This window comes from Scophthalmus maximus, chromosome 16 (assembly GCF_022379125.1).
Source record: "Scophthalmus maximus strain ysfricsl-2021 chromosome 16, ASM2237912v1, whole genome shotgun sequence".
Classification (NCBI taxonomy): Eukaryota; Metazoa; Chordata; class Actinopteri; order Pleuronectiformes; family Scophthalmidae; genus Scophthalmus; species Scophthalmus maximus.
In genome coordinates, this window is record NC_061530.1 from 11,539,645 (window position 1) to 11,567,233 (window position 27,589).

Here is a 27,589-nt window from a genome sequence, read left to right on the forward strand (position 1 = left end):
TTCTCTCTAAATAATTACTAATTACAACCATAAATAACACAGTTTCTTTTAAGAAAATTAATAAAATATAATCTTTATTAAAAACACTGAGTGTACAATTTACCAGATAAATAGAGAACTTCTGCCAGCACAGCAAAACCTCTCCTCTTCCAGCAGGTGACACTGTGTCATGAGGTAATACTACAGTGTCGTATTACAGCACGATAAAGGTCATGTCAGTCGCTTCAGGTCACATAAGCCAAAACTACCCAAGTGTGAACTTTGTACATGTCATACAGAAGAATGTTGAGAACGTGAGTTTGGTTTACAAGAGATCTCAGGGTGTCTGCAGGGACAGCTCCTCTGGTGTTTGGTTGAGTTTTGATGACACATGACATCTACATTGTCAATAATCGATCTGCTTCCATTTCAAACATTAAGGCACAAAGTGACAGTACTAAGACATCATAGTTTCAAGGCACAGGCATTCAGAGAGTAACTTTCATCTCAAAAACAAACTGATAACATTAATAAATAAAACAGCTCATAATACATTTACTGTATATTATGACCCTGAGAATGTAAAACTTATTCTTGCTGTTTTGTCTTTAAAATTAAATAAAAAGTCACTTTTCAGTGTGATTTATTGGGCTGCTGCACCAATAAATAGATGATCAAGAAATTGCAATACAATGATATTAGAAGTTGCATTAGTGTTAAAAATTTAATTTTACACAATTTGACAGTTTCTGTTTGTCATTTTCTCTTTGCTCATTTTTCTCCTCAGGACCTGTGGTGCTGATCTATGAACTCCTCTTTATTCACTTTTTTTTCTCCTTTCCAGTCTCTTCCTACAGTCTCAGACAACTGCACAAAACACTTTCAACCTCACTAAACCTGAGTGACCAGTGGTTCCCTCACATACATAGTTCCAACTCTGAACTCTGTGCTCTGCGCTGTACACAGCCCACCCAGCAGAGTCCCATTCAAAGGGTTACAGATGCCTTCAATGGCATAATAATCTCCATCTGGATTCCTATCCCCTTCATCTGTTTCCTCTCCTTCTGGCTCCTCATCCTCCCACAGTGACGCCTGGACATGGCTGTAATCGGTTTGATCCACACATTCAGTCTCCCGATGGTAGAAGTAGCTAAAATTGGATACTATGACAGGCACTGGCAGTGAAATGGTAAGCACGCCAGCAATGGCACACATTGAACCCACCAGCTTACCCCATACTGTTTCTGGGTACATGTCCCCATAGCCCACTGTGGTCATGGTGACAACTGCCCACCAGAAGGCGTGTGGTATACTGATGAAGGCTGTGTTGGTGTGGTCAGCCTCAGCAAAGTAGATGGCGCTGGAGAAGAGGATGACGCCAATAAAGAGGAAGAAGATCAGCAGGCCCAGCTCTCGCATGCTGGCCTTCAGTGTCTGACCAAGGATCTGGAGGCCCTTAGAGTGGCGAGACAACTTGAAGATCCTGAACACTCTCACTAACCTGATGACTCTGATGATGGCCAAGGATGTTGCTGGAGTGGCGTCATTGTCCTTAGCCAGCTCTGTTCCCAGAGTGACAAAAAATGGCAGGATGGCACTGAAGTCGATGATGTTCATGACATCCTTGAAGAACTGCGTCTTACTGGGACAACAAGCGAAGCGCATGAGGAGCTCGAAGGAGAACCAGCATATACACATGGTCTCCACCAAAAAGAAGGGGTCGTGAAAAACACTTTGTGGGGGAGGCATGCCCTCGGATACATTCTTTGCCTGGGAGTGGTACTTGTAAAAATATTCCTGAAGTGGAGAAGACAGAAAAAAAAATGAAACATGTTATTTATAACACTATAACCAAAACAAGAATGAAAGTACACGACAAAAAACAACTACATTTTGCAAATTGTTCTTTAAAGTGCAGTATGCGATTCTAAAGCAAAACACATTTTGTAAAAATCAGCGAATATGTCCTCACGGTCCGCTAGCTGTCGGTTCTGTGTGTGCTCGCCGGAAAAAAATCTGGGTTGTCGGCCTCCCATACCCGAAGTCCTGGGTTCGCGGCCCAGCCGGAGCAGAAAAATCACAACAACAACAAAGAGAGAGACAAGCTCTCTCCAAAATCGCTCACTGCCCATTTAAATGATACATCTCCGAATCCCAAAGGAATAGTTCAACATTTAGGGAAATAGTCTTAGTCGCTTATTCAAAGATTTATAATGTGCCACTTTAAAGCCTGTATGGAAATTTTTAAGCTAAAGCCGACATCCAGTTTGCGCGGCTTAGCACTTAGCCACTAGAGAGCCAAGCCAACCGTTTCCTTCTCTCACCAGTTTGGTAAACTAAGCTCACACCGGCTCCAGCTATGTACTAAGCTCAGCAGTTTGATATTGCTCACAGGCTCCTGCTACGTTCACAGGCTAGTGGCCCCAGCTATGTACTGCATTTATAATGAAGATTTCAAATAAAATCTTTCTTCCAAGTCTTGGCAAGAAAGTGAATAAAAAGTATTTTGCTGTATACTGTGTTTGTGGTGTGCTGATACACTGAATTTCAGAAGCCTATGTTGTCCACCATCTCATTGGCTCTCACTTTTGGCAACACCATTGAAGTGTTTGACGTTTGAGGCCTTTACATTTCAATCATAGCTCTAGCAATCTCCTTTTCAGTCCACCTGTCATTTCATCTTCCGTGTCGGTAAGCAATACAGTCAAGTATTAGATTGTGGCCGTTTAAAACATCTTACTCCTAACATCAGGTTAGAAGCATGAAAACAGATGGTATGGGCATGGAAGGATCAGTTCAACATGCTGTAATGGGCCGTGTGTAATATTTCGGAGCAGTTTAAATAAACCTAGGGTATCCCTTGCTTTCAGTAGCAGGTCAGTGACAGTGTTTATTTCTAAAAGTGGACATTTGCATCTGTTGATCTGCTCCAAGGGCTCTCCTAAGAATAAATATAACCCTGTGAGATCTCCAAAGGGAAACATGAGAGTGTCTTGCTGCACCATTCCTCATTTACTCCACCTTTGTCGCTATCCCATCTCTTTCGCCACTGGAGCCGTGTTACATAGCCAACGCAGTTCACTGGGTCTGCCGCTGACCTGGGCAGGAGTGAGTTACAGTAGTTTCCTGGCAGCTTGCTTGTGCAAAGGCAGCCTGGCCTTGCACAGCAGTCCTGAAGGAATGTGTTAACATGACCCAACGAATGCTACTCATCCTGTGAGACCTTTTAGTCTCCAGTTCTAAGCCACCGGAAGGCTTTGGCTCACCCTTGTCTGTCTGTTCAGTCACTTGTGTGACCTTCTACTAACACACCTAACTGTCTCTTCACCATGTCTTTCCTTTCTCTCCTTTTATTCGTATTCCTGGCCCCTCCCGCTTCGTCCCCGGAACCCTCTACCGCTTCCTGAATCCAAGTGTATCAAATTTAACAGCCGACTAAAATAATCACACCATAAGCTTCCCTCACTCTCACTCTCTCTCTCGCTGGTGTGCTCCCAAACATATTGGCCAATCGTTGTCCCCTTGTCAGTATTTTTCCTCATAACACACAGTGGTCACCAAGTGTGTGTTTACTTTCAACACCTGCTTCCAGTGTTATCATGTTTCCTTTTGACACAAGCAGCCACACGTCCCATTCAAGACCTTGTACCCTGGTGGTTTGATTTGGGACTTATTACAAACTATTAGCAGTGGCACTGCCTCCATTTTAGCAAGTGGCATTGAATTGATTGGTGTGATATTAAACATGAAGCCGTGGCATAAGAATATGTCAAATACTAATAAAAAGTAATAGGTTTAATTTTTTTTCAAGCGAGAGACTGACCTCTGGTAGGTTATCTTCTCTTATGTCTAGTTCTCACCCTTCCCACACTCATTCAATTCATTTTTTTTACTCTGTCAATGGCATCCCCAGTTCTTTACATAAAACTTCCCACCATGCCGCTACCCTCAAGGCCCACAAAGTTACTCAATAGTCTGTTTAAGTAGAGAATACTTACCATTGTCTCCCTTCATATTGCCATTCACTTGACTTTTTCGAAATTTGGAAACCCTACAAACCCAAAACTATTCTGCCTCCAACAATTAAAGCGATACTTCAATCACATCCTACCTCTCGCAACTCTTTCTCATTCCTGAAGTCAGGCAGTGTCTCCAGGCAGAAGATAAGGATGGACACCACAATGACCATAACACTGATGATTGCTATGATACGTGCGCCCGATGAGGACTCAGGGTGCTCAAACAGCTTCCACAGTCTTTTCTGGATTTCATTGGCCGGCAGCGGTCTCTCCTCCTCTTTTGGAAAACCTTCGTCCTCCTTGAAACGGCTCACAATGTCCTCTCCTAGCTCGTAGAACATCAGCTCATCCATGAAGATGTCCAAGGGTATGTTTGCTGGCCTTCGAAGCCTCCCGCCTGACTGGTAAAAATACAGAATGGCATCAAAGCAGGCCCGATTGCGGTCCAGGAAGAGCTCATTTCGGAGGGGGTCAAAGTACCGTGACCTCCGTCGGGGGTCACCGAGCAAGGAGTCAGGGAACTGGGCTAAGGTGCGAAGCTGAGTTTCATAACGCATCCCTGAGACGTTGATGGCGAGTCTTTCACTCAGCGCCCATCCATTCCTCCATAGAGACCCAGACGGTCGGCTGTCTTTCTTCTTCTCTTTCTCATTTCCTTTGATTTCCTTCTCTCCTTTTTCCTCACTGTTGAGCTGGTCCTTTCGCTGTTTATCTTTCTCTCCATCGCCCTCTTTCCTTCTGCCCCCTCTTTCGTCATCCTGTGGGTCACTGCTGTCCATCCCTTTAAGTACCCCGGACCAGGGAACACGGCACACCACTCTCCTGAGAACTTCGTGTCTGTCTGAAAATCGTGTCTGAAACCAGAGTGATAGTTCCATCAGTGGATTTATTTTCATTCGATTTATGGTTGACATTAGAAGAAAATAGCTGAAGGGAAGATACGGCAGCAGTGTGTGGTTGTTTACATATTCCATGTCATATTACATCACAGTTTAACACACACATTCACCCCAAAATTTGGCAAAAACCCTTTGAAATGTTAACAGATAATTTCATATTATGTGAAAAAGTGAAATGTGGATTACTGTGGATAAAAATTACAAACAGCAAACCATGTAAGTAGTAATAAATGAGATGAAAGTATTTACTCACTAAATATAAAACAGCCGCTGATAGACACTTTGTCGGATGAAAAATCACATTGTTCGTCCCCTGTGGGACCGCAGGTTGTCCATCTTGCTCTCGTCTGTCATATTCACAAAGTCCTTGTTTGGCTGTTTGTTGGCTGTTGTCTTCAGTGAACACTCACACACAGGTCCACTGCCAGTCCAGGTTAACTCTCTGACCAGGTTGTGCACAACCTGTGCTTCCACTTTTTTGCTCAGGGAACATCCACTATCTTGTCCTGTCCTTTGCTGCCTGTCTTGAAATTTTTTGGTAATGCTGTCCTGTTGAAATACAATCTCTGGTAGACCCCTCCAACCCCTCCCTGTCCTTTCCCTCCAGTTTAGCTATGGGGCAAGACAACCTTCAACCTCCCTATCAAATGTCACCTCTGCCTGGCACTCCATGGCGTGACCCTCTCTAACAAGCATGGTACTCTGACTGACAGAGGTCCCTCACTGTACTTCATTAACTCAAAATGATTTTGATTTGAAGCCATACTATTTAAAAACAGACCATTAATTATTGAATATACCCCTGCTTTTCCTGCTATGACTTCTTTGTTTAGCAAAAGCACATTTTATGCAGCTTTGTTTTTATCCCCCCTAAAATATGTTAAGCTGTTAATTGTCTGCAATTGAATCTATTAGCCATGGGTTTGTGACGTGTATATTTGAAAGTAAACTGTTGAAATAATATGCAAGAATAATAACAACTAGAAAAGGCAGTTTCTGGAGAAATATCGGCGTGACTGTGGCTGCTGAAAGGCTGATGCGAAACTGGATTGCTGGCTTGAATTTGGATGAAAAAGCAGAGGGAATGTGAAGAGTAGGAGCTCTTAATATTGTTAAGGTGTTATTTTTCGGTTTATTTTAAGTTTTTGGAAAAAAGTAATTTAAAAAAAAATGACTATATGATATACCAAAACACAAACAAATGAGAAATATTAAATCAACCAATTTATCTGATTTACTGTTAGAAATCATCCATCTGAATAAACCAAACAAGACACTACTATGTATCACCACCAGATGGAGATGATGTTTTGGCATAATGGAGAAAAAACTGAAAGACTCTGCGACATTTTCCACAGAGAAAATACACTGCCAACTTGACTGCTACAATAAAGGCAAAATGAAACTACATGAATATCAGATATTATTAAAATGCAATTAGGAAATTGTTTGTGTAAAGGATGTGGAAATCAAAAGACAAAATTATAATTTGGGGATATTTTGGGTTCTGAAATGAGGCTTTAAATTCTTTAGCTTTCATTTAGTTCTGTGGCGCAATCACAGCAGAAATGTTTGAACCAGACAGTGAAAACCACGAGTAGAAAATAGATGAGTCATTGGACGACATTACTATTTCTTGCCATGTAGTTCTTACACTAGTATATGGTTCAGTGTATCCAGAATATTCCTAAATCAACCTGATTTCCAAACTCTTCTACTTCCTGTGACTGAGACACTGAGCATTTAAATCATGTGCAACTTTAGCGAACCAATTTTTTATATGTATATTAATATTCTTACTAATGACACATATAAATATCTGCTTTTCTAATTCTGATAAACGATTTCAAAATTACAGCGGAAATTTTTGTTTACATTTTGTTTACCCTGTCGCTGCCTTCCCCTAATCTGTAGAATTTTGTTCTTGAGTTCGAAAACAATTATTCCATTTAATGTCATTTAAAAAAATGTTTCATGTTGGTGTTTGGTTTCTATAATATTAGAAGAAAGTTACAGTCATTTGATATCAAGGAAGGAAAACAGTTCTTACATTACCTCATTATTCTCAAATGTCATTACACAGTTACAGTTGACCTCAAAATTATAGATTACCGTTACGTGGCAAGTCTTTATGTTCGACGCTAAAAGTGGTTTAATGCATCAGCAAAAAAACTCGACAGTTGGACTTTCTCTGAAATGCTTCCATCTTAATATACTATGTCTTCAAACTTCCAGTTAAAAATTGAATGTGTCTTACTTCAGTTTCTTGGAAGACTTTGGATTTTCTTTGTGTCCTCACTTCAAATCAGAGTATTGTGGTATCGTATTCCTGACAGGCTGATGAGAAGTGTAAACTCTGATGGGGTCTCCACAGTATGTTATGGTATCAGTCGGTATGCACAAGAGCACACATTTCATCAGTTAGACATCTTTTTAAAACATGACACACCATTGATGTCACTTTGTCATTTATTTTAAGTTCATTTCCATGATTTTAAGCAATTTTAATGTTTCTGGAAAAGCATCTCATGACTGTTAATCAGATATTCATTCAAGCTGCAATGGAGATTGGTTCACGTTAGATCACATTGACATTCATACATTTTAAGTCACATGAGTAGAAATATGTTCAATTATGACACTTTATTGATATGTTTCTATTTTTTTCTTCAAAATATAAAAAGATAGATCATGAACATTCCATTGAAATATACTTTATACAGTTCTTAATGGGTTGTTCTTTGTGTTCCAACATTTCAAAAATAAAATCCGGCATAAGTCACAACCAGATACTCCAGTGACCACCTCTTCTCCCCATTCACTCTCCTACTGAGACCGCAGTACAATGGACTAGTACTTAAGTCTGTTTTATACAATTTAATGGCATGTAAAATGAACACACATCTTTTATCTTTGGAATGCTTACGTGAATGTACGATGTTCGTCTGTAATATTAGATGCATGTATATTGGTATGGTGTGTATCACATTATTTCTAATTAAAATGAGATATTAAATATATAAGAAAGATCTTTTTCGTATGATAACAATTCCTCTAAAACAACTCTGGTTGTATCACTTAAAATACGTAAAATAAAATATTAAGATTAGTGTGATTGCTAAGTCACTCTATGGATAGCCATAAAGCCACTACACATGTGGCTGCAATCATCTGGACTGATGACAGATCATCTGTGTCTCAGGGAGCATACAGCAAGTGTCGATCAGTGGCATTCGTGGTGCAGATTGCATACCGTGTCCTCAATTTTAAAAAACAAGAACAAAGAGAACGGAAACAGGCACATAAAGAAATATACATAGGATATCATTATGGATGTGTCATTCAAGGATCACATAACACCTGCCAAACACCTGGAGAGGACATAATATTGTTACTACACATAGTAGCTGTTAGCTGTGGCACCTACTTACCATGTAAAGCATTTTTGTTCTTTTGGTTATGTGAGTGTAACATAGGAAAAGTCCAACATTTTATAACAGACTGCAAACTTTGGGAAATAAAACAGACTTAGCACTCTCAACATTGTAACTCATTCTGTTCAACATGACTAAATCAAATGGCAGTATTATGCAATAGAAAAGGAAAGACATCTTTTTCGGCCTGGCATTGGCAGAGCAGTCACAATGTAGAAAATGAAGAAATGGCAAACTTAAAAGTGATAAAGAAAGAAAAAGACAGTGGTACTTGGCAGTAAAAACACAAACAGCAGGGTGAAGCACAAACCTTTTGCAAGTGCGCACACCACTAAAAGAAGTTTACCTCTGAAATATTCATAAACATCTTAGTTGCCATCAAAGCCATGGTTGCTTAATGCCTTCCAAAATGGGAACTAAAATCGGGAGTTTTGACAAGGGACCAAAACAAAATCCCATGGACCATTTTTTGCCAATGGACAAAAATAAGTTCTAGACCCTGTAAAACCAACGTAGACCGAACACAATTCTTTAATAGTCTTGGTAGTCTACATTACACTATTGAGTCTCATATACTGGTGAGCCTCCAACTACAATGCATCGGGAATGGACGAAGGGCCATTCAGCTGCCTGAGCTGAGCCCTGAACCAGCAGGGCCTGAAAATCGCTTGGGATACCAAACCTAGGATGAGGTGCTTAGAGAGCACTCAACAATGAGATGTTTTTTTTAGCAAGACTTTTTTTTTCCCATCAATCTCGGTGGACACTGGTATCTCTCATCTTTTTCTTTCCCATAACAGTTAAAGTACTTCACTGACATCATTTTGGAAGCTCTGGGTCTCTTTGATTGGTGCTCACATAACTGTGTTGTGTGCTGTAATGAGCTGCCAACTAGCCAGCTGGATGACGGTAACTCCACGGGTAATGATGGATGCAAAGACCTGACCATTTAAAAAAACGAAGAGCTACCTAACACACTCATGCTGACACTGTGAGTGCGAGGAGTTTTCAGTTGCCTCTGGGAGGAAGACGTTTCTGCTCTACAACACGGCACAGTGTTCATAGTTATCAGGACTGGATTCATGACAAACAATGACAGGAGGCTAAGGGGATATGTCAAGACTATGGGGATATGTCCCCCTCGAGAGATTATCAAGTCATAACGCATGCGTTTTTTTACACATCACTGTGAGGTGTTCACATTATCATCGTCTATATACTAGAATTTATTATGTTAGAAAGAAAATAGCAAAACACCTACAGTACATCCACACACGCACACACCATCAACACACCTGAGTCCCCTTAAACCAGACACAAACTTTGGAATGGCAGTTGGTTCCATGCAAACCTGGAATCTCTCTCGACTGCTAACCAAAACTGTACAGTATCTCTCATAGTCTGTTATTGATCATTTTCAATAACCTGCACTTGTACTCTTATTTTTCTAAAGGATTAGAGGAACTGATCTACCTATTCCAACGAATTCCTGCCGCGGGACATCCAAGGCCTTTACCAATCTTTTTAACACTGAGGCGTTGAAGATACTCTTGAGGTTCTCCATTTGCCCTGCTACAATCATGTGACAACTCTTGTATTATTGCCAAAGGGGAAAAAAGCAAAACTAAGAGTACTAATCAAGCAGTCAAGTTGTGGTATGGAGAGCTGTTGTTTTAGAACTGCTGCTGTTGCTGCTGCTGCTACGGTAGTTGTGCAAATGATTCAAGGCAAAAAAAGAACTGTGAATCGTGACATTCTTTGCGCAAATGCAATAGTTTGGCAAAGTCTTGGATGGTCTCTGTTGATTGAATGGTTAGAAAATATACTGTTCAATGCATCACAAAGTGAAACAATTGAAACAACTGGAATAAGGAATGTATGGCAGTAGTAGCAGAGAGATTTCATCAAACAAAACATATTTCAGGGTGCACTTTGCAAACATACATGTTTCAATATTCACATTTTTTTTTTTACTTTTCAAAAGAAAATATAGCTCTTCTCTTTCATTATAATCTTTTTTTAAAACATTAATTGCATATAACTTTTTTTTAAATTCATTTTATATATACTTTTTTGTATCTCTAGCACCCTTGTCTTCAACTAAGGGCTTGCTGAAAAGACAGTCATGCAAAGTAATCATGCTGGTAAACAAAGTTACAAAAATGCATTATCTTTTTTTTTTTTTCATTTGTGTATCTCAGCGTCCATCCATTGTCATTCCCATGTCTTCATAGGCAAGAGTCTGTCATTGCTCATTTGTCATTTTTGTGGTGAAGGTGGGGAAAACACCTTCTCCCACGCCTCATGACAAAAGATTCGATTCCCATCTTTTTCCAGGACTTTGACTCCATTTAATGATGCCAAATTTTCTATTCACATTTGCATCTGATTTTCTTTTTTTCTTCATTCCATTCTGGATCTTTTCTTCTCAGAAACTTTCCCCAGAGCCATGGATAGTTGATTTGTTTATCAAAATATAGATTTGTTCTCTTTGTACACTTCCACTCTTGCTCTACTCTTGGTCCATTTTGTCTCTTTTTTCCCCTTTGCCTAAGGGCTCCCCTGATGGGCCATCCTTATATTCACATCGACCTGCCAGTGAAGCAGTCGTTGGCAGCAAGAGGGACAAGAGAGAGATGGGGCAGTATACAGTAAACCCGGGATTACTGTGCCTAATTGGCAGTGTTGGCCTCTGTGTTCGGGGAAACATTTATTCGATTGGTCCCTTTCATAATAACACACAATTTCCAGCTAATGGATAGTTTTATGTGACGTAAAAAGTGCCTTTGTGATAGGGGTGTTCTTTTCATAATTTAGGCAAACCAATATCCCATTTTATTAAAGAAAGACTGGCAATTGTCCCTCGGATTTTTGTCTCCTTGAGTCAGTCTTTTTGCTCCTCAAGACTGAGCACTGTGTCAGTCAGCCATGGGAAAAGTACTTAAAATATTTAAATGTGCATATATGGATGGTATGCTAGTGGCATTTAAAGGAATACGTTTATTTTAGAGGAATGACTGTATTGAGGAGAGACAATGGCCTGTATGAGGGTGAGTAAAAAAGCTCATCCTAAATGGAATATTTCTCCTAATCTTAAATACTTAAGGTCATTTAGCAAGTGCATGCTACAGGACCGTTGGTATCCCACATGGATTTTTGGGCTAGCCCCTGGCAGTACATGAGAGATAAAGATAAGTCTTTTTTCATCATTTTCTTATGATGAATGTTTCAGGTGAGTCTACATGTACAGTAAATGCCATACACTGTTATATCACTTTTATATCTGTTGGAGCTGATGCTACATGTGCTTCATATGTTGTTTTTTGATAATGTCAATACTTGTGAGGAGGGCAGTGTTTCAGTCTGATAGAGGTGAATGGAAGACATAGGTTCAGTGGCAAACACGCTATACAAGTGCTAAACTTGAATGAGGAATTGTGGTTTGGGTGTTAGATATTGTGCATTTGTGATTGATTTCATAAGCACTGTTTGTATCTAATGTTTCACTGTTTTTGGAATGTCAAGTGTAAGTACCTGTAAGAACAATCCTTTGTCTCTAACGTACTTTCTGTATATAATTTTTTTTCTTCACTGGAAAGGAACCCAAGAGGAAAATGACATCTAAAAGATCCCTTGTATGCATAAATTCCTCTCTTTTCCAACGTATGATGATGAATTACATCAAGTTAATTCCCAGCCAACAAATGCTACAATATGTTAGCAGAGATGCTACATTGTTCATTCAGTCCTTTGTGGAGAGTTTTTTTCGGAAACTTGTAAAGTTGTGCAGTGGTTCAGCACTGTAGACGGTTCTGAGTTGGTCATCATACAAGATGGCGAGTATAATGTTGTCAGAGAGATGTCATCTGGAATGTGTAATCAGGAGTCCTGTTCTCTCCCAAAGTGTGTCAGTGCAATGCTCAGTCAGTTTGCCGAAAAAAGAGAAAAACAACAAGGTCAGTCTGACAGCTGTCAAAAGTGTGGTCGGAGTTCCAAGAGGCTGCTTTGGTAACATTGTGAGGAGCAGACCATATGATTTTTAAATTCATGATTAACCTCTGGTCTCTCTCTCTCGTCACCCCAAAGATCTCCTTTAAACTGTCCATCCGTGTCACACCTGTCGCTTACGTGGCTCCCGCCGCAAATTTGTGTTTACCGGTTACTGACTCCTCATTAGAGAGAGGGCGAATGCTAGAAACTTAACACTGTGAAGACAAGAACAAAGAGTCATTAATACTAAGTTCACAGAGAAAAGACATTATTTGTAAGAAATCATGTTCAGTGAAATTGAGACTCAACTAAAATTGTAACATTACGAGTAAGCATGTGTATCTAGATTGAATAATATAAAGCAATCTTGTTCTCATATTTGGAATTTGCCAATAACATGGATTTCCATAACACAGTTTCATTGTGTGCAATAGGGAAGTTATCAGGGATTACCATTACCTGTAAACTGCTGGTTAAACTGTGCATGTCAGAATGAAGTGGGCAATATTAAACTGTGATGACAACACTAGTACAGCTAAAACAACAGTCTGTCTCCAACAAACAAACAGAGCGTTGGCACGTTAGTCATTATTAAATAATAAAATCAAGAAATGGTGACATTAAAACTTGTGGCTGACAATATTAGAAAAACAAATAACAGGAGTGAATGAAACAAGCTGCCAACCAACTGACCAGAACCATTCTCTCCACTTTACCAACTCTCAACTAATAGCCACCATCTTTACAGGAGTGACTTATGTACAGATATCCTATTAAAGTTAATTGGAAGATGATGATCATTCACTAATGTGTGCATGTGTGTCCGTGTATGTACACTTCATGGAAAAACACATTGTGACAAATGGACACATACAAACATACTCACTGCTGTACATGAAAGTTTTCACATTTTAAAACAGATCATCGTATTTCAAAGTATCGGCTTTAAAAAAAACAAACTAGGCTGACACTATTTCAAGAAGCTCAATCACCAATTTAAGATATGCATCATGCAAACACAGGTGCAGGTTCAATAAATTGTTTGTCAGCAACAGTAGATTATTTTGACTTCTTTGCCAACGGTTACGGCAAACAGTTCATGAATCACATGTGCTGGCATTATGCATTACAGATTTAAGAGATTGGAGATTTTACACTTCTGCACTGGTCTCATCAGCACAAGTCAACCCACAGTACAACCATCATCTCACATTTGCTCTTTCTGTCCACTCTTCGTTTCACCCTCCTCTTCTGTCAATGTCCACTGTACAGTTGTAGTTTTTTCCAGAGACAAGCAAGACAGGGTTCCTCTTTTTAAAGACCAGTAGGACATTAAATGTTAGTCAACTGAGAGTTAAGGACCTCATACATCCTCCAAACAACTATGTCTTACATTGTGAAAAGGAATAAACACCTATTAATCTAAACCGCCATGGCTGCCCACCCATTAACCATGGACATACAACAAAATTGTATTCAAATGTAATTTTTAGGATGAAAACTGGATCTTCTTGTGGTGCCAGATGCAAAAATCTGTGTAATTTTCCAAATATGTCTGCGCAGGTCTAAAGACATTATCCATTATTGGATAGTAACCCACCACTCTTTGTTGGGATATGAACTAGACTTTCAGTGCCAGAGCAGCCTGTGTTCTTACAAATGGGCCTGGCATTGTAAAACATAAGAGCTTATGGACTAATGTAGGTCAAAGATACAACATTTAAACCACAATACATTGTGTACTATACAATGTTTCTATCCTTATTTCCAAATTACCAACAATGTTTTACATTAATGTGCCAAAGATTACATTAGTTCATAAAACATTCGTTTAGTGTATATTATAAGCATGGTTTTAACTGGTGTACAAACAGTAATATTCTCCACTTATTAAATCGTCAAAGGATTATACTTTCTACATCTAAAAATAAAAGTGAATGTCTCTGTTAGTTTGTATTTGTACTGTATATTACCATACACCCCCTTTCAGAATACATTAGCAACAACCATTTTAATTTTTACATTTACTGTTCATTTATATTCAGTTGAGTAAAGTGCATTTATTCCATGTCCATGTCCAAGCAGACAACACAAAACCAAGAATTTATGTTGCAAGTTGTCATTACAGATGAATTAATAATGGTTGTGCTTAAAAAAAAATATATAAATTTGGAAATAGTAGAAATAATAAACAAATGCAGATATTTGCATGTGCACATGACCGGAATACCCGCCGGCTGTAGTTAGGTTAGATTGGCACTTCACTGAGCAATCTGCGGGATAAAACCATACGTCTCTCTGATGAAAAACCATTGAACTTTTTTAGAACCAGTAGTTATAAAAACTGTTGCTGTAATTACAAAGTGTACATAGATGTATTCATTTCATATGACTTTAATATATTCACGTGTTGTTACAGATATGTACATATTCAATAACCACTGACCTATTAAGCAATGATTTGAAGGTTTAGCTTGTTAAATCCAGCTTTTGCATGAACTCCTAAACGGACATCAGAACCTAAACGGGCCTCATAGAGGCACTTAAAACATTTGCCTGTTTTGTTAACTTAAGCAAGGTTTACTTCAGAATCTCATAGGTGATTTGATTGGCCACAACTATGGGATGTGACTCTTTGCAACTAAATGGAAACACGTTATGAGTCTTAAGATCCATTTGCATACAATACAAAGGACATATGAACAAACCTGGTACTTTTATAGTCATTCATTTTTGAATTTAAGTGCAGATTGCAGATTTATAGGATGGATGGACATTTTCCTTTACTGTAACTAAAAATGCACACTTATGTTATTAAAGGACAATTCAGAGTATCTGCAAACTGTGATATCCATATTGTGGAGTCATTCTAAGGTTATACTGTATGCATGTGCACTTAAAAAGTTTAATGAGTTTTTCTGCACTGTGAGAAGTTATGCAAAAATTACAGACCAACTGATGATGTGGACGAAGATTATTTTAAAGGATTGGACCCAGGTAAATCAATTTGAAAATGTACTACACAAGCATTTTCCCATTGATTTAACTGTACACGTTCACGTTAACATTATACATTAAGGAGCTGCTATCACTGGAGGAACAAAGTTCTGCATGCTGTTTCAGATATTTTCAGACAACAATAAACTAATGATAATATTTTGACATCATAATGGTGAAATATAACAATATTACCTATATGCATAACTATTAGTAACTTCAGTCTGAAAATATGTGCGGTGGCCTTCAAAGACTTGTATCAGATGAAGCCAGATAAGCATTACTTCGTGCAGTGACTGTATGGTAGGATCTATCCTAAATGAAACAGTTCAACTTTTATGAACCCCTTAAACTTTAGTCATCAATATTTTGAAAAAAATATTCAAGAGATGTGATTGCTTTCACCTTCAATCATAATACTGCATATCTAGGCTCTCAAAGTGTATGGGTCTGGAAGCACATTGATTTTTAGACAAAATGGCATCAAGACCATATATTATATTAAGAGTATCAGTACAGTACCTGACCCTCGAAACAAGTACGGAAATAATCTCTCTTAAACCCTGCAAAAAATAGTTGGTTCTAAAGCACTTAAACCTTTTCCTAATGATTTCAGTCTTACTACATTTCTGTTTGTTTAAGAACATAAGGGTAGTTACATAAAACTTTATCTTTTTGAAAAATGTTATTTTAGACAATCAGTGGTACAGGAAAAAAGGCATTAAATACAATGAAAAATACACATTACCAATACAAGTGAAGGAAATATAAAACCATTAGAAAACTAAAACAATTTCAAAATGGCAGCCAAAACATCAAAAAGTCTGAAGGACCATTAGGACCACATTGACTTCAAAATAAAAGAAGACAAATGGCTCATGTCATCATAACATTTTTGGACACTTAGATCCGGAACTGTTAAATCAAAGATAATAAGTAGACTACCTACCAAGTCTGTGCATTTTTAGGATTAAAAATAGATCTGCGTATTTACATATGTATGTGCACAGCATGTTTCCCAGCATTAAAGTAATATTGCATGTTTATTGCATATGTGAATGTGTCATTATGTTTTTCCTTCAACTTTTAAACATAAGATCTATTGTCATGTGTGGATGGCATATGAGGAAGGTCCTCAGTTAAAAAAATAACAGCTTTTAATAACAAGAGATTTTTTATAATAAATCATTTCATAATAAATGATTAAGGGAAAAGTCATACAGTAACCATTGTCCTATTTTTCATAGTATTTTTCTATTTAGTCTTCTCAATTTTTTTAACAATTTAAGATAAACATTTGAAAAAAAATTATAATAATAATGGAAAAAATATATTTAAAAAAACAAAAAGTGAAGAATAAGAAGAAACAAAACAGATATTTAAGACATTTTTTGTTAGCGATGGATTTAATAGTGCGGCCTCAGATGTTTTATGATATGTTTTGTATCTTTTGCCAACATGCAACATTTAAAGGTTAGTAAATTAATTTGGACTATTAGTAAAGTGCTTTTATTTGTTTTAAATATATAATTTGAAAATTGATTGCTAAATTGATGTCATCCATATTTTACTTTTAGGTTGCATTTAGTTAATTTTTTGTTAAATTCATTTTCTAAATACACTGCATTTCAATTTCTTTAAGAATTGTAGGCCTGCAAGTACATATTTGATTTACATGAGTATCCTTGTGAGTTTATCTTCAAAGGTCAAATCAGTCTTTACTCTCATTAATCAGATAATATATAAAGAAGACCCTATAGCTAAATTGTGCTCCTGTTCGGTGAATCCACAGTCATCGGTTTGATATATTAGCTAACGCCAGTAGTAATTGACATGCTACCGCTAGTTCACCTACCTCTATCGCTAAATTAACCTCCTCTGGCACACAGTGATCACGTTTGAGGCACAAAAAGAAAAAAATATATTTGTTTTTGTATGATTGCTGTAACTGCATCAATATTGTGATTATATAAACAAACAAAATTACTGAATAGACCTTTTTCTGTACAATGTGAGGGAACGACTGCATATATGGGATATCTACAGCTGTATAATAAATCAAGACATGTACAATTTTCAAACGTCATGTTAGGCTGCACAATTGAAATGGTTCTTATGGTACAATACTTTGTTTTTTTTATTTAAGCTTAGGTTTTACTTATTTTTTAACTTTTGACATTGTGATGTCACAATTAGTGTCAAGATTTATTGTTAATAGTGAGACTTATTAAGGCCAAGTCTATTTTGTATTACCAAAATGATATCTAGACAGTACATACATTAATATTCACATAAGACAGAAAGTAGAAACCTAGTCAACATCAATCAAATCTATAAATGTATTTTTGTCTTTGGCTAAATTAACAAAAGTAGTTGTTTCATGGTCAACAAGAGTTGTTTCTCTGGACAGTGTTGTGAGCTCAGTTTTGTTTGGTTCAAAACACAAAAATGGTCCATCTACACACTTTGTTTTAAAATGTAAATGTTTTTTAATCTCTGCTTCTATTTCATTTACTAACCAATTCGTTTTTCTTCACATTTATTCTAATCATTTTAAATAAGTGCACCTTTAAAACAAAAATTTGATTTTGACCCCATCAGCTAACTTGACACATGCATCATAAACCATTGGATTCACAAGACAAGAGGTCATTCTTTTGACATTCAAGTTCATTTTATGTTATTGCTATTGTTTTCACACGTTGTACAATCCTAACGGAGGCTTCAGTGCGGTAAGTTCATAGCAAATCCACTGCCTCTCTCGAGATCCAATCATAACCATCCGTTCAGCTACAAAATAGACGGAATGGGGGAACGACAGCGACGCAGTGGTCCTGGAGCCTCATAGGTGTCAAAGGGTGGGCTAGTGATAGGAGCAAGCCGCAATGATGACCCAGCCATACCCGATATGTTATTTAGACTGCGAGATTTCTCGTAGTTCGTTGCTTTTAGAGAACAATTTTAAAGATCATTTTGATGCATTACATTATATCATGTATCATTATTTTGATATAATATGCAAGTAAAAGAAAAGGAAATCATAGTTGAAGTATTTGGGCATTTTATGACAAATTTGATATATTAATGTGATTTGTTGCGAAGGTTACATAGCATTGAAACATAAACATGAAGTTTAAGATGTTATAAGAGGAAACAAAATGAAATATGCACAAAAATAAAGAGTATAAATCAAGGATAAGGAATTGAAAATGTTATCAAATCATAAAGACATATAAAGGACAACAAGAACAGACACAGACAGGACAAACAAGACAAGACAAAACAAGAAAATGCGAGTTATGATATGTCTTTTTTTCAAAACAGAAAAGCAAAAGATTCTTAGATACTAAGACATGTAAAACCTACAGTAGGCCCATTGAATAAAGCACCCAACATCGTTTCAAGTGAAGCATAATGTACAATGTTCAGGTGTTTTAGACAATTATTAAGCCAAAATGATTACACAGTTTAATACAAACTCGAAGTAGCAAATACTCAGATACCACAGTGTCGGAGTTGACCACATGAAGTGTTAGGTTAAAATGCTTAGAGATTTACCATCAATGAATTTGTGCAGAATCATTAATTGTCTCGCATTATGCTTTTTTTGTTCCTGTAAACCTCAAATGGCCAACACAGAAAAGTCCTCCCTGCAACATTTAAAAAACACTTCCTATCCCCCGGTAATCGCATCCTGTACTGGAGCCCACATGTTTTTTTCCAGTGGGAAATGACACGGTAAGACAGGTGGATTTACTGACAACGGCCACTTGAGCAAATTACTTTGAAGTATTATTCATGGTTCTTGAAGTGCTGATGGTTTATTTACTGTAATCAGAATATTTACGAATTACACATTGGCCTGTGTGTCCTTTCCCACTGTATTTTCAGTGTGTAACAGCATGCAGACAAGGAATTCCCCCTGCACTGTTGAGAGCAGCCACAGAGGAGGTAGTGCTGTGCTGACAAAGTGTTGTTGCATCAGGTGAAGTGAAAACCACCATTGGTAGGTAGAAGTTGTCTGCCCTAACAATGGCTAACTGACCTATAATGGGTGGAGTTTTACTGTTCATTCGGGATGTAATATTAGCTAAATTTTGATTTTAATGTAACTCCAAACTCCAACCATCACAAGGCTACAGTCTGACAACAAAAAAAAACACAGATTGGAACAGTTTGACACCCTTTGTGCCTTCCTGCTAAAATGGAAATTTACGGCGATATTGTGGCGCACCTTTGCCAACCCCATCACTCTAAGTGACGCATAATTTGAGCAAACCATAAATAAAAGTTTTGTTTTTTTTAGTCTGACTGTCTCAGGCACATTAGCCAGATGGCAGCGCAGTGAAATATTGATGACGTATTATCTGGCCAATCTGTGGTGCCGCTTCATTCTTAAGTTCAATTCCCAAAATATGTTGTTCATACCACACAAATGCATCAAGACAAATTGTCAGGTTGCATCAAATGGCAGCCACGTTTGTGATGTTTGCTGAATTGGAGCTGAAGGGCAAAAACAGCAGGGATGAGTACATCAACCCAACCGAGGTTTTGTTTTAGACCAACAAACTGCTTTGATATTAGATGCAAAAAAACCTCTTCAAGAGAGAAGTGGCTACTATAACTCTAAATATATCACCTTTTGATAAACCTTTCACCTGACCTCATTCTGAATAACTAGTTAAAGTTATTATCCTTAAGATTTGAATGAACTCCACCCAAATTTTTTATGATATGGTCTGCAATTTTGGGGCATTCTACATTCAGTAAATACCTCCCTATTTAGTTTCTGCCATTTAATTAATATGCAGATTAAAAAAGACACCACTGTTTATTGTTATAGTAATTACATGTAAAATAACTTAGTTGTTATATTCACCCGTGTATATGCTAAAAACGATATTAGGGTCAATATTAGGCAACTGCTTTATCCGTGTGCTATGTAGAAATGTGCGTTATGTGAGCTCACAAAAATAAGGTTGGAAAAATATAGTAGTAAAAATATAAAGTTACAAAAAGATTCTACTGAGAAATTCCCTTTGATCTATTCTTGGTACTATGCAAAACTCAGCATGCAGAGAAGTGAGATGAAGAAAGGGAAAATAGGCATAACAAACTTCTGGTGTGATTAAAAAAAACAAACAGAGAACACTATGTTTGATAGACATTATGATCTTAACCAAACTAAGACTGATTTACTGAGAGAAAAAGTGGTCATGTGTTTGCAGTTTTCAATTCTGGCTTTAACATTGGATCTTTTGCTTTGAATAAATATTCTTTATTTGACCACTTTATGTCTGGAATAAGAGGATTTGAAACACTTGTCAAGTGGGACATGAGTAAAATATGAAAGAGAGAAAATGAAATCCCACCTTTTGATAAGATGAAAGTGAAAGTGATGAAGAGTGTAGACCAGGCATTAACATGGTTCTGCTGGTGTTTATGATATAAAACAGAATTAATGACTGCTTTGGCTGCTTTGCAACCAAAAGCTGATTAGTTTGTCTTTCCTGATGTTTAAAAGCACCGCTTTGTAAAAATTCAAGACAAGCAAGGTTTTAAAAACGACAATAAAAAAAAGGTATAACTGTGAAGGTAATAATGTCTCAGCCACAGCAGTCTGTCATGGTCTGCTAGCTTCCTCCTCTCTACTATATTTACAACAACATCAACAAGGGGTTTGTGCTTTGGGATCATCTACCAGGGGAAATTGTGATTCTGCCTGTCACCGTATTCAGTGATGACATAATTCCTGCCCAAAGTCACACTTAATTTACACTATGGAGGGGGTATGTACCTACCTACAGTCAGACTTTAGTTACACTTGCACTGCAGTGGCGGCCTGGGAATGGGATGAAGAATGAGTGTTAATCACAGGAGAACATTATGGAGAGGGAAGACAGAGACACAGAGGGAGAGAGGAACACTGCAAATATTCTGACCAGACTGTTTACCAAGGAAATAACTATGGTTCAGTAAACAAACATAATACAAATAATAATTTAATCATTCTTGTATGTATTGTATGTATGTAGAAGGTCGACCATGCTTCAGATTATGTCCTACTGGATTACACAGGATTTGCTGAATCTTCAGATATTATATATATTCTTGAACATCTACATACTGTATCATTCTTACATGGGTTCAATTGCCTGTTAAAGACGGGTTGATCTCCTGTTACCCATAATTAGATGTATTGATCTCTTTAGGACCAATACTGTAGCCACAACTTGTCCGTACAGTGGAACAGTACCTGGGATCACATGCAACTCTATCCTGCCTTTTCTTGTAAGCTGTATGTAGGTCATACATGCCTAAAGTGTATGCATCAGCTGTTATCAGTAAAGCTTGGCTCAATTCAATATTTCATATTTATACTTCTCAAACATTTACATACATATTTAGCTTATGTACATATGCATATATACATGTTATGTATTATTCTTATCGCAATAATCTAAAAATCTGTCTCCGAAAGAATATTTGCAGTTCAGTGTTGTGATGAGGCAGCAAAGTAAGACACACAGTGGGAAGAAACATGCAGGACAATGTTGAACTTGTTTCACAAATGACTTGAGACTAAAAGAGTATAATGACAAATAGGAGTACACTGACAAGTGTTACCACATGAAACACATTTCCAGAAAAATTTCTTCATACAACATAGCTTTTGAGCTAAATTTAGAGATGGCATATTGTACATGGTTTTAACCTGATGTATCGAGCTACTGACAATGTCTACAACAGAAATCGGTAGATAGATTTAGATAGATTCATACACAGTCTGTCAAATGTAAAATATGTGTTGAACCTCAAAACCTGTATTAAATTGCAATGCAGACATTTTGCTGCTTTTTGCGAGTGGTGGAAGTTGTTAAATAAGAGGACTACTCCTTATTCTTGCATCACATATACATTAAACTATTTAGATAATATGGCTTTGGTTGAACTGGCAATTAATTATCCTTTATTGTGCTTGACAATGTCTTCAAATAGTGATAATTATGCCCTTTTTCTGTTAATAAATGTCATTCCAATCCACAGAAAACAGATATTAGGTGATTGTAAAACTCAAAAGGCGTACACAGGAAGAACACAGGGGAAGTCAAAACACCACATAACAAAACACAGTTGTACAAAACTCAACGACATTAAGAAGAAAAAAAATTGATCATAAGCAAAGACAACGGAAAAAAAAATGATAACTTAAAATAAATATAACACAATCTTATGCACATAATACTCCACCACAGTACTTCAAAGGTGTACACACCATGTTAGAAACACATAACATAACAAAGCACAAGAAAGACCGAATAAATAAAATAAATAAAAAACATTTTTAAACGTACAGTGAGGAACTGAAGGCAGAGTGAGAGTGAGAGAGAAAGAAAGAAAGAACCCAACAAGACTGAGATCCTCGACGCGGGTCACAGAGGAGTGATTGGGAGTGGGCAATCAAAGGGGTGATTGACCGTTTGACCTGAGCGAGCCATGCATATTGCATTGGGTGCGTAGGCAGTCAAATGGCCAACAATCAAAGAAGAGAAGAAACGGAAAGGGTAATAAAATAAGTTGTCAAAGACATCTTACGCATGTATCTACGAAATGAATCACAACTGAAGCACACAAGAATGAGGTTTAGACAGCGTGAGAATCCCTCTTTAAAAACAAGAAGGAGCACTTGGGGAAGGAGAACAGGGACATTATAGTGTAAATCCAGTGGGGTTTGTTTTTGTTTGGACGGTTTCTCTTTGCCCCATAAGCACAGCTAGTTTTTCAAAACTTACTTTTCACCAACTCAATTTCAATAGCCATACATACAACCTTCTGTACTTAACCATCTGCTCACTTAGACTGGGCGAGAGGTGGGCCAGACTATGGACAGGTCTGTCACCGAGCTGTACACTCATGACCGTGTTATAAAAAGCTACGATTTCATAAAATGTTTCCAGAGAAGGCAAATAAAACATATCTTTTTTTGGGGGTATTCATTCTAACAACCGAGTATAATCTCTTTCCCAGTGCACTAGGTTTAATATGTAGAGCCTTCATGGATCATAAACCTAAATGTATGAATTACAGTGCAAAACTTTCTTATAAAAATCCCAAACCCTGACACGCCTTTCTAGTTACTTCAATGGACTCCTGACTTGGTTTAAAGAGGGATTTGTGTAGCACTTAGATTGCAGTTAATACAAAAGAACCATTGAAACTGAAGCGATGTCAGGGACCTCTAAGTGAAGCACTTGGACAGGTCAAGGCTTGCTTACCTTAGACAGCATGTCACCATTTTTCAATCAAATTTGCCACAGCGTTTGTTTGTCTGTCTGTCTGGTCACTAAGTGTCTAAGAGTTTCAGTCACCGAACGCAGCTTTTGATTTCTATCCAGGTCCCCACAGTACAAATACAAAAAGGTCCTGAACTTTGGACAACACGAGACACTGAAAGCACAGTTACATGGTCGAGGGAATAGTATTTCAGATCCATTACACGCTCACAGCACAACATTTTGTAAATCAGCATGTGGCTTTGTTTGCAAAACTGAAGTGGGACACTGAGTAATAATGTTTTAAATTGTTTGCTTGTTTCCAGCGTGGCATGTCTCAGAAGGTACTATCCCTAGCCCTTGATGGCTCCCATGACCCCAGTGACCTTGATCCTTGGAAACACGATTGTCATACAACAATGCAAGCAGTGTCACAACTGTGTGAAGTTATCGATTAATTGATTTTACATAAAATAAGACATATGTAAATCAAACTATGCAAATCTTTGAGCCCAAAATGTATTCCAGCATTAAGATACTTTGTGCCATTGAAGGTGCTGTTCAGTAGATACCTGAAGAGTTTGTCAGTTTAACCTGTGCATGAGTACATGTACATATTATATATACAAATATAGAAAGAGTATTTTTCAGGGCCAGAAATGCCTGGATTGCAGTGGATTCTTTTGTTTGCCATGGCGAAGGTCCGTGGGGGGAGGGAGCAACACGAATAAACACAGTAGAAGGGGAGAAAGTAAATTAAGCCACACACGACAACACGAACACAACACTCAGACGGCATTGAGAGGACAGAGACACAGTGTATAACACGTAAGAATGAAAAAGCCCACATACACACGCGTGATATGACACAACCTGAAGAGAGAGACAACAACACAGAGGCACATCAGACAACAACGTGACCCACTGTTCCCATTCCATCTTCTTCAGAGTATGTTTTATTAGTTATTGACACAGGACACGACAACTGGGCTATTTTCACTTGAGCTGCTGGGTGTATTTGCATAGGTGCACGCCACCATGGACGCGCTCTTGCACTCATAACTGGATGCAAGTTTTGAGCTGCCACACAGACACAAACACACAGGTTTACACACTATTCCTTATAGGTGTAAGTCACAGAGAAATCCCATTTTCTTTCTGATTTCTTTTTTTTCTTTTCTTTCGTTTATTGAGATTATTGCTGAGTTCACAAAATTATTATGAACTTAATTTGTAAGAAGGTAGGATATTGGGCTGAGATAAATTTTAGTTAGATGAAATATCAATATTCAGATCGAAGCACTGCCTATAACCTTGGCTCAACAGTTTGCGTCAATCTTTAAATGTCATCTTTAAAAACTGAGAGCACACTTTCAGGCACAGTCAAGACTCTGACACAGGTGACACTTCAAACTCCATTGAAGATGTAGACACAACACTGTGGAAATGGCGCTGTGTATCTCAAGCATAGTGTGTGCAGCTGTGTCTGCGTTAAAGTGGGTGCTGTGCTGGTGCTGTGTCATTTGTGCAACTGCAAATTGCATGCTATGTCAAGCAGAGAGAGCCAGATCAGAATTTCTTGGAGAATTTCTAGGCTACAGGCTCCTTTGTTTGTTTGTGTGTTTTTCACTTTTGTCAGTGTTACCTCTGGTCTATGGTTTGATCCAGGAGGAGGTGGAGTTTGCATTGAGGTCCTGCTGTAACAGAGACCCCTCCATCTTATACCAATCCTCAGTCAGAGGGGAGTCTGGGCTGGGTGCCAGGGCTGCTGCCTCTAGTTTGTTGTCAGCAGAGGGTGTTGAAAGTTTGGAGGGAGTGTGAGGGAGTGTTTTGGTGCAGGTTGGCGGCAGTGGTGGTGGTTGGATTGCAGTAGAAAATGAATCAAGGTGTCAGGTTTTTTAAGGTGCACGACAATGATAAACATGGGGTTTTAAACAAGGGGGGGGGGGGGGGGGTAAACAGGGGCGGGAAGGGTTAAGATATAGCACATAAGGAAAAGAAGGGGGGAAATGAGGGAATGTTTGTAAAGATGGGTTAGAGTAGGAAGGGAAAATGTGGGCAGGTTAGGTAGGGGGGGGGGGGGGCGGGGGAGGGGGTGTCAGGGCGGCATGCCAAAATAAAAAGGGCGGTGTGAGGCAGGAGAGAGAGAGAGAAACAGAAGTGACGAGAAGTAAATTAATGCATGGTCAACTGTCTGAGCCCAGAAGACAGAGATAGACAGATTGTTTTTGAGCATGAATGAATCTGACATTATGGGACACACGAGAAATTTCACAGACACCACGAAAAAAAATGGAAGACAGAGAGAAGAGTAGAGAAAGAAAAAAGAGAGAAGTAGAGAAGGACAGAACATCTTGTCGGACAGACGAAATAAAATATGATACCAAGCGACAACAGAGGTGAAGAGGTGGAAACAAATAGAGCAGAGCAGAAGAGCTGTTTGACGATATACGTGTGCATGTTCTGCTGCTAGCTGTGACTGGAGTCTTCTATCCGTAGTAGAGGTTTCTGATATACAGTACATGCGGTAACCTCTGTGTACTTATAGTCACCGGATGCACACCGGACATGTATAAAACATATGTTTACAGTATGTTGTGCCTGACACCTTGCTGTGTGGATCTTTTAACATAAGGTGCACATGTTTATGTATCTGTGTCCCCGTGTGAAACGTACCTTTCCGCACATTCCCATCTGTGGCACGGAATTCCCTGGTGTTGAGCAGGAAGCAGGCGCGGTCCTGCTGGTAGCGTTCCCGAGTAGGCCCGCGCCCAATAGGGCTCCTCTCGTCTGGGCTCAGGACCTGGTCAATAGTGGGGCAGTCCTCGTTAGCGAGAGCGGCTGAGGCTGCATCACCGTTCTGCTTGGAATCTAGAAGGAAGGTGTTTTGGGGGGGATGGCACAGAAAAGACTGCATTAACAACACACCATCGAGAACATTATCCCTAACGTGTAGACGCTGCATAGACCTTATCAGAGGACCAACCTGCAAAATTGCCAGACATGTTGAGTGGACACTAAGGTTCATCAATAATCACGGATGACTATTGCAAACAATACAAACATTTCAGAGACATACTAGCTGTTTTCAGACACGGCCTCTGGAAAATGGCCGCAAAAGTAGGAGTTTGACTGTGATGAACGCAGCAGGAGATTGTCCAAGTCCGACGCGTGCAGGAAAATCCCGGAACATGCTGTGGCGTCTTGGTGGAGCATGCAAGAGGCAGGATGCATCGATAAATTCGCTGTGGAAAGCAGTGTTGTTGTTTACAGTTATCAACACACCCACTCGTTTGCTCTGAATTCTCCGGAGATGTTCTCACTGTATTTTCACATGGGCTCACTCTGACATTCTCCAGAAATGTTGCTAGGGGGGGCTGGCATGAGAGGACATTTCCGTTCTCACATACAGCCCCTCGAGAGAGGTTCATGAAAATGACCGGACTTCAGTGCATGTCTGAAAGCAGCTCAGGTTAAAATATGTCAACGAGCAAGTCTGTTGTGTTGGAGCAAAAATCTATGGAAACAACCTACAAGGAACCTTTCAGACTGGAAGAAAGCCAAGCAGACAGGATGTAGTAAAAGCACTGATAACCAGAGTATTATCTGTCTCACTGATGACTTAGGCAGTAAAGTAATGCATTAAGAGGTGCATTATTGTTGCATGTGACTGACGGCTGATGCTGCAGTTTGTAAAGTGCAAACCTCTCCTTCTGATTTTACTGCAAATTCCACAAAGATATGTCTGAAGTCAGCCCAAATTGAGATGCATTAAACTGTTTTAAAAGATAATTGAGTTCATTCTCCTTCCATAGTGTTTGTTCTTCACTGACAGATGGGTGCCTAACGGCGACTATGGACCTGCCAGTTGAACATAAATTACACATGAGTTCTGATGGGCCAGTGATTTTCTCCATGCAGGGTGGATCCAGAATCATCTATGCATCTCTTCTTGACAGTACTCACACTTGTTTCTCTTGACACTTTATCAGTCCAAT

General features: G+C 38.5%; 2 protein-coding genes across 9 annotated transcripts in view; both read right to left on the bottom strand.

The window, feature by feature from the left end:
- Window positions 1-57: 57 nt before the first annotated feature.
- LOC118288029 (potassium voltage-gated channel subfamily A member 7) lies at window positions 58-6,065 on the bottom strand. Its single transcript, XM_035613779.2, has 3 exons — window positions 5,151-6,065; window positions 4,091-4,852; window positions 58-1,776 (listed from the first exon to the last, which is right to left on the bottom strand). Exons 2-3 carry the CDS (start codon window positions 4,775-4,777, stop codon window positions 871-873), a joined length of 1,593 nt encoding a protein of 530 aa, XP_035469672.1. The 5' UTR covers window positions 4,778-4,852; window positions 5,151-6,065; the 3' UTR covers window positions 58-870.
- Window positions 6,066-7,348: 1,283 nt separating this feature from the next.
- Window positions 7,349-27,589, bottom strand: part of kcnc3b (potassium voltage-gated channel, Shaw-related subfamily, member 3b) — a 45,884-nt gene continuing 25,643 nt past the window's right edge. Inside the window, exons 4-7 of one of the 8 annotated variants that reach the window (XM_035612715.2) lie at window positions 26,268-26,462; window positions 25,237-25,365; window positions 21,120-21,160; window positions 7,349-12,536 (exon numbers count right to left, since the gene is read on the bottom strand). In XM_035612715.2, coding sequence (XP_035468608.1) covers window positions 25,244-25,365; window positions 26,268-26,462 — 317 coding nt within the window. In that variant the 3' untranslated portion in view covers window positions 7,349-12,536; window positions 21,120-21,160; window positions 25,237-25,243. Of the gene's footprint in view, window positions 18,264-21,119; window positions 21,161-24,443; window positions 24,465-25,236; window positions 25,366-26,267; window positions 26,463-27,589 lie in introns of all 8 variants that reach the window. The other 7 variants (XM_047327828.1, XM_035612712.2, XM_035612720.2 and 4 more) reach the window with 7 other exon arrangements.

Excerpts from the sequence above, each read along its gene's own strand:
- LOC118288029 (XM_035613779.2), bottom strand. The coding sequence starts at position 4,777 with ATGGACAGCAGTGACCCACAGGATGACGAAAGAGGGGGCAGAAGGAAA. Across the intron at positions 1,777-4,090 it reads ATGAGAAAGAGTTGCGAGAG|GAATATTTTTACAAGTACCA; the intron begins GTAGGATGTGAT and ends TCTCCACTTCAG.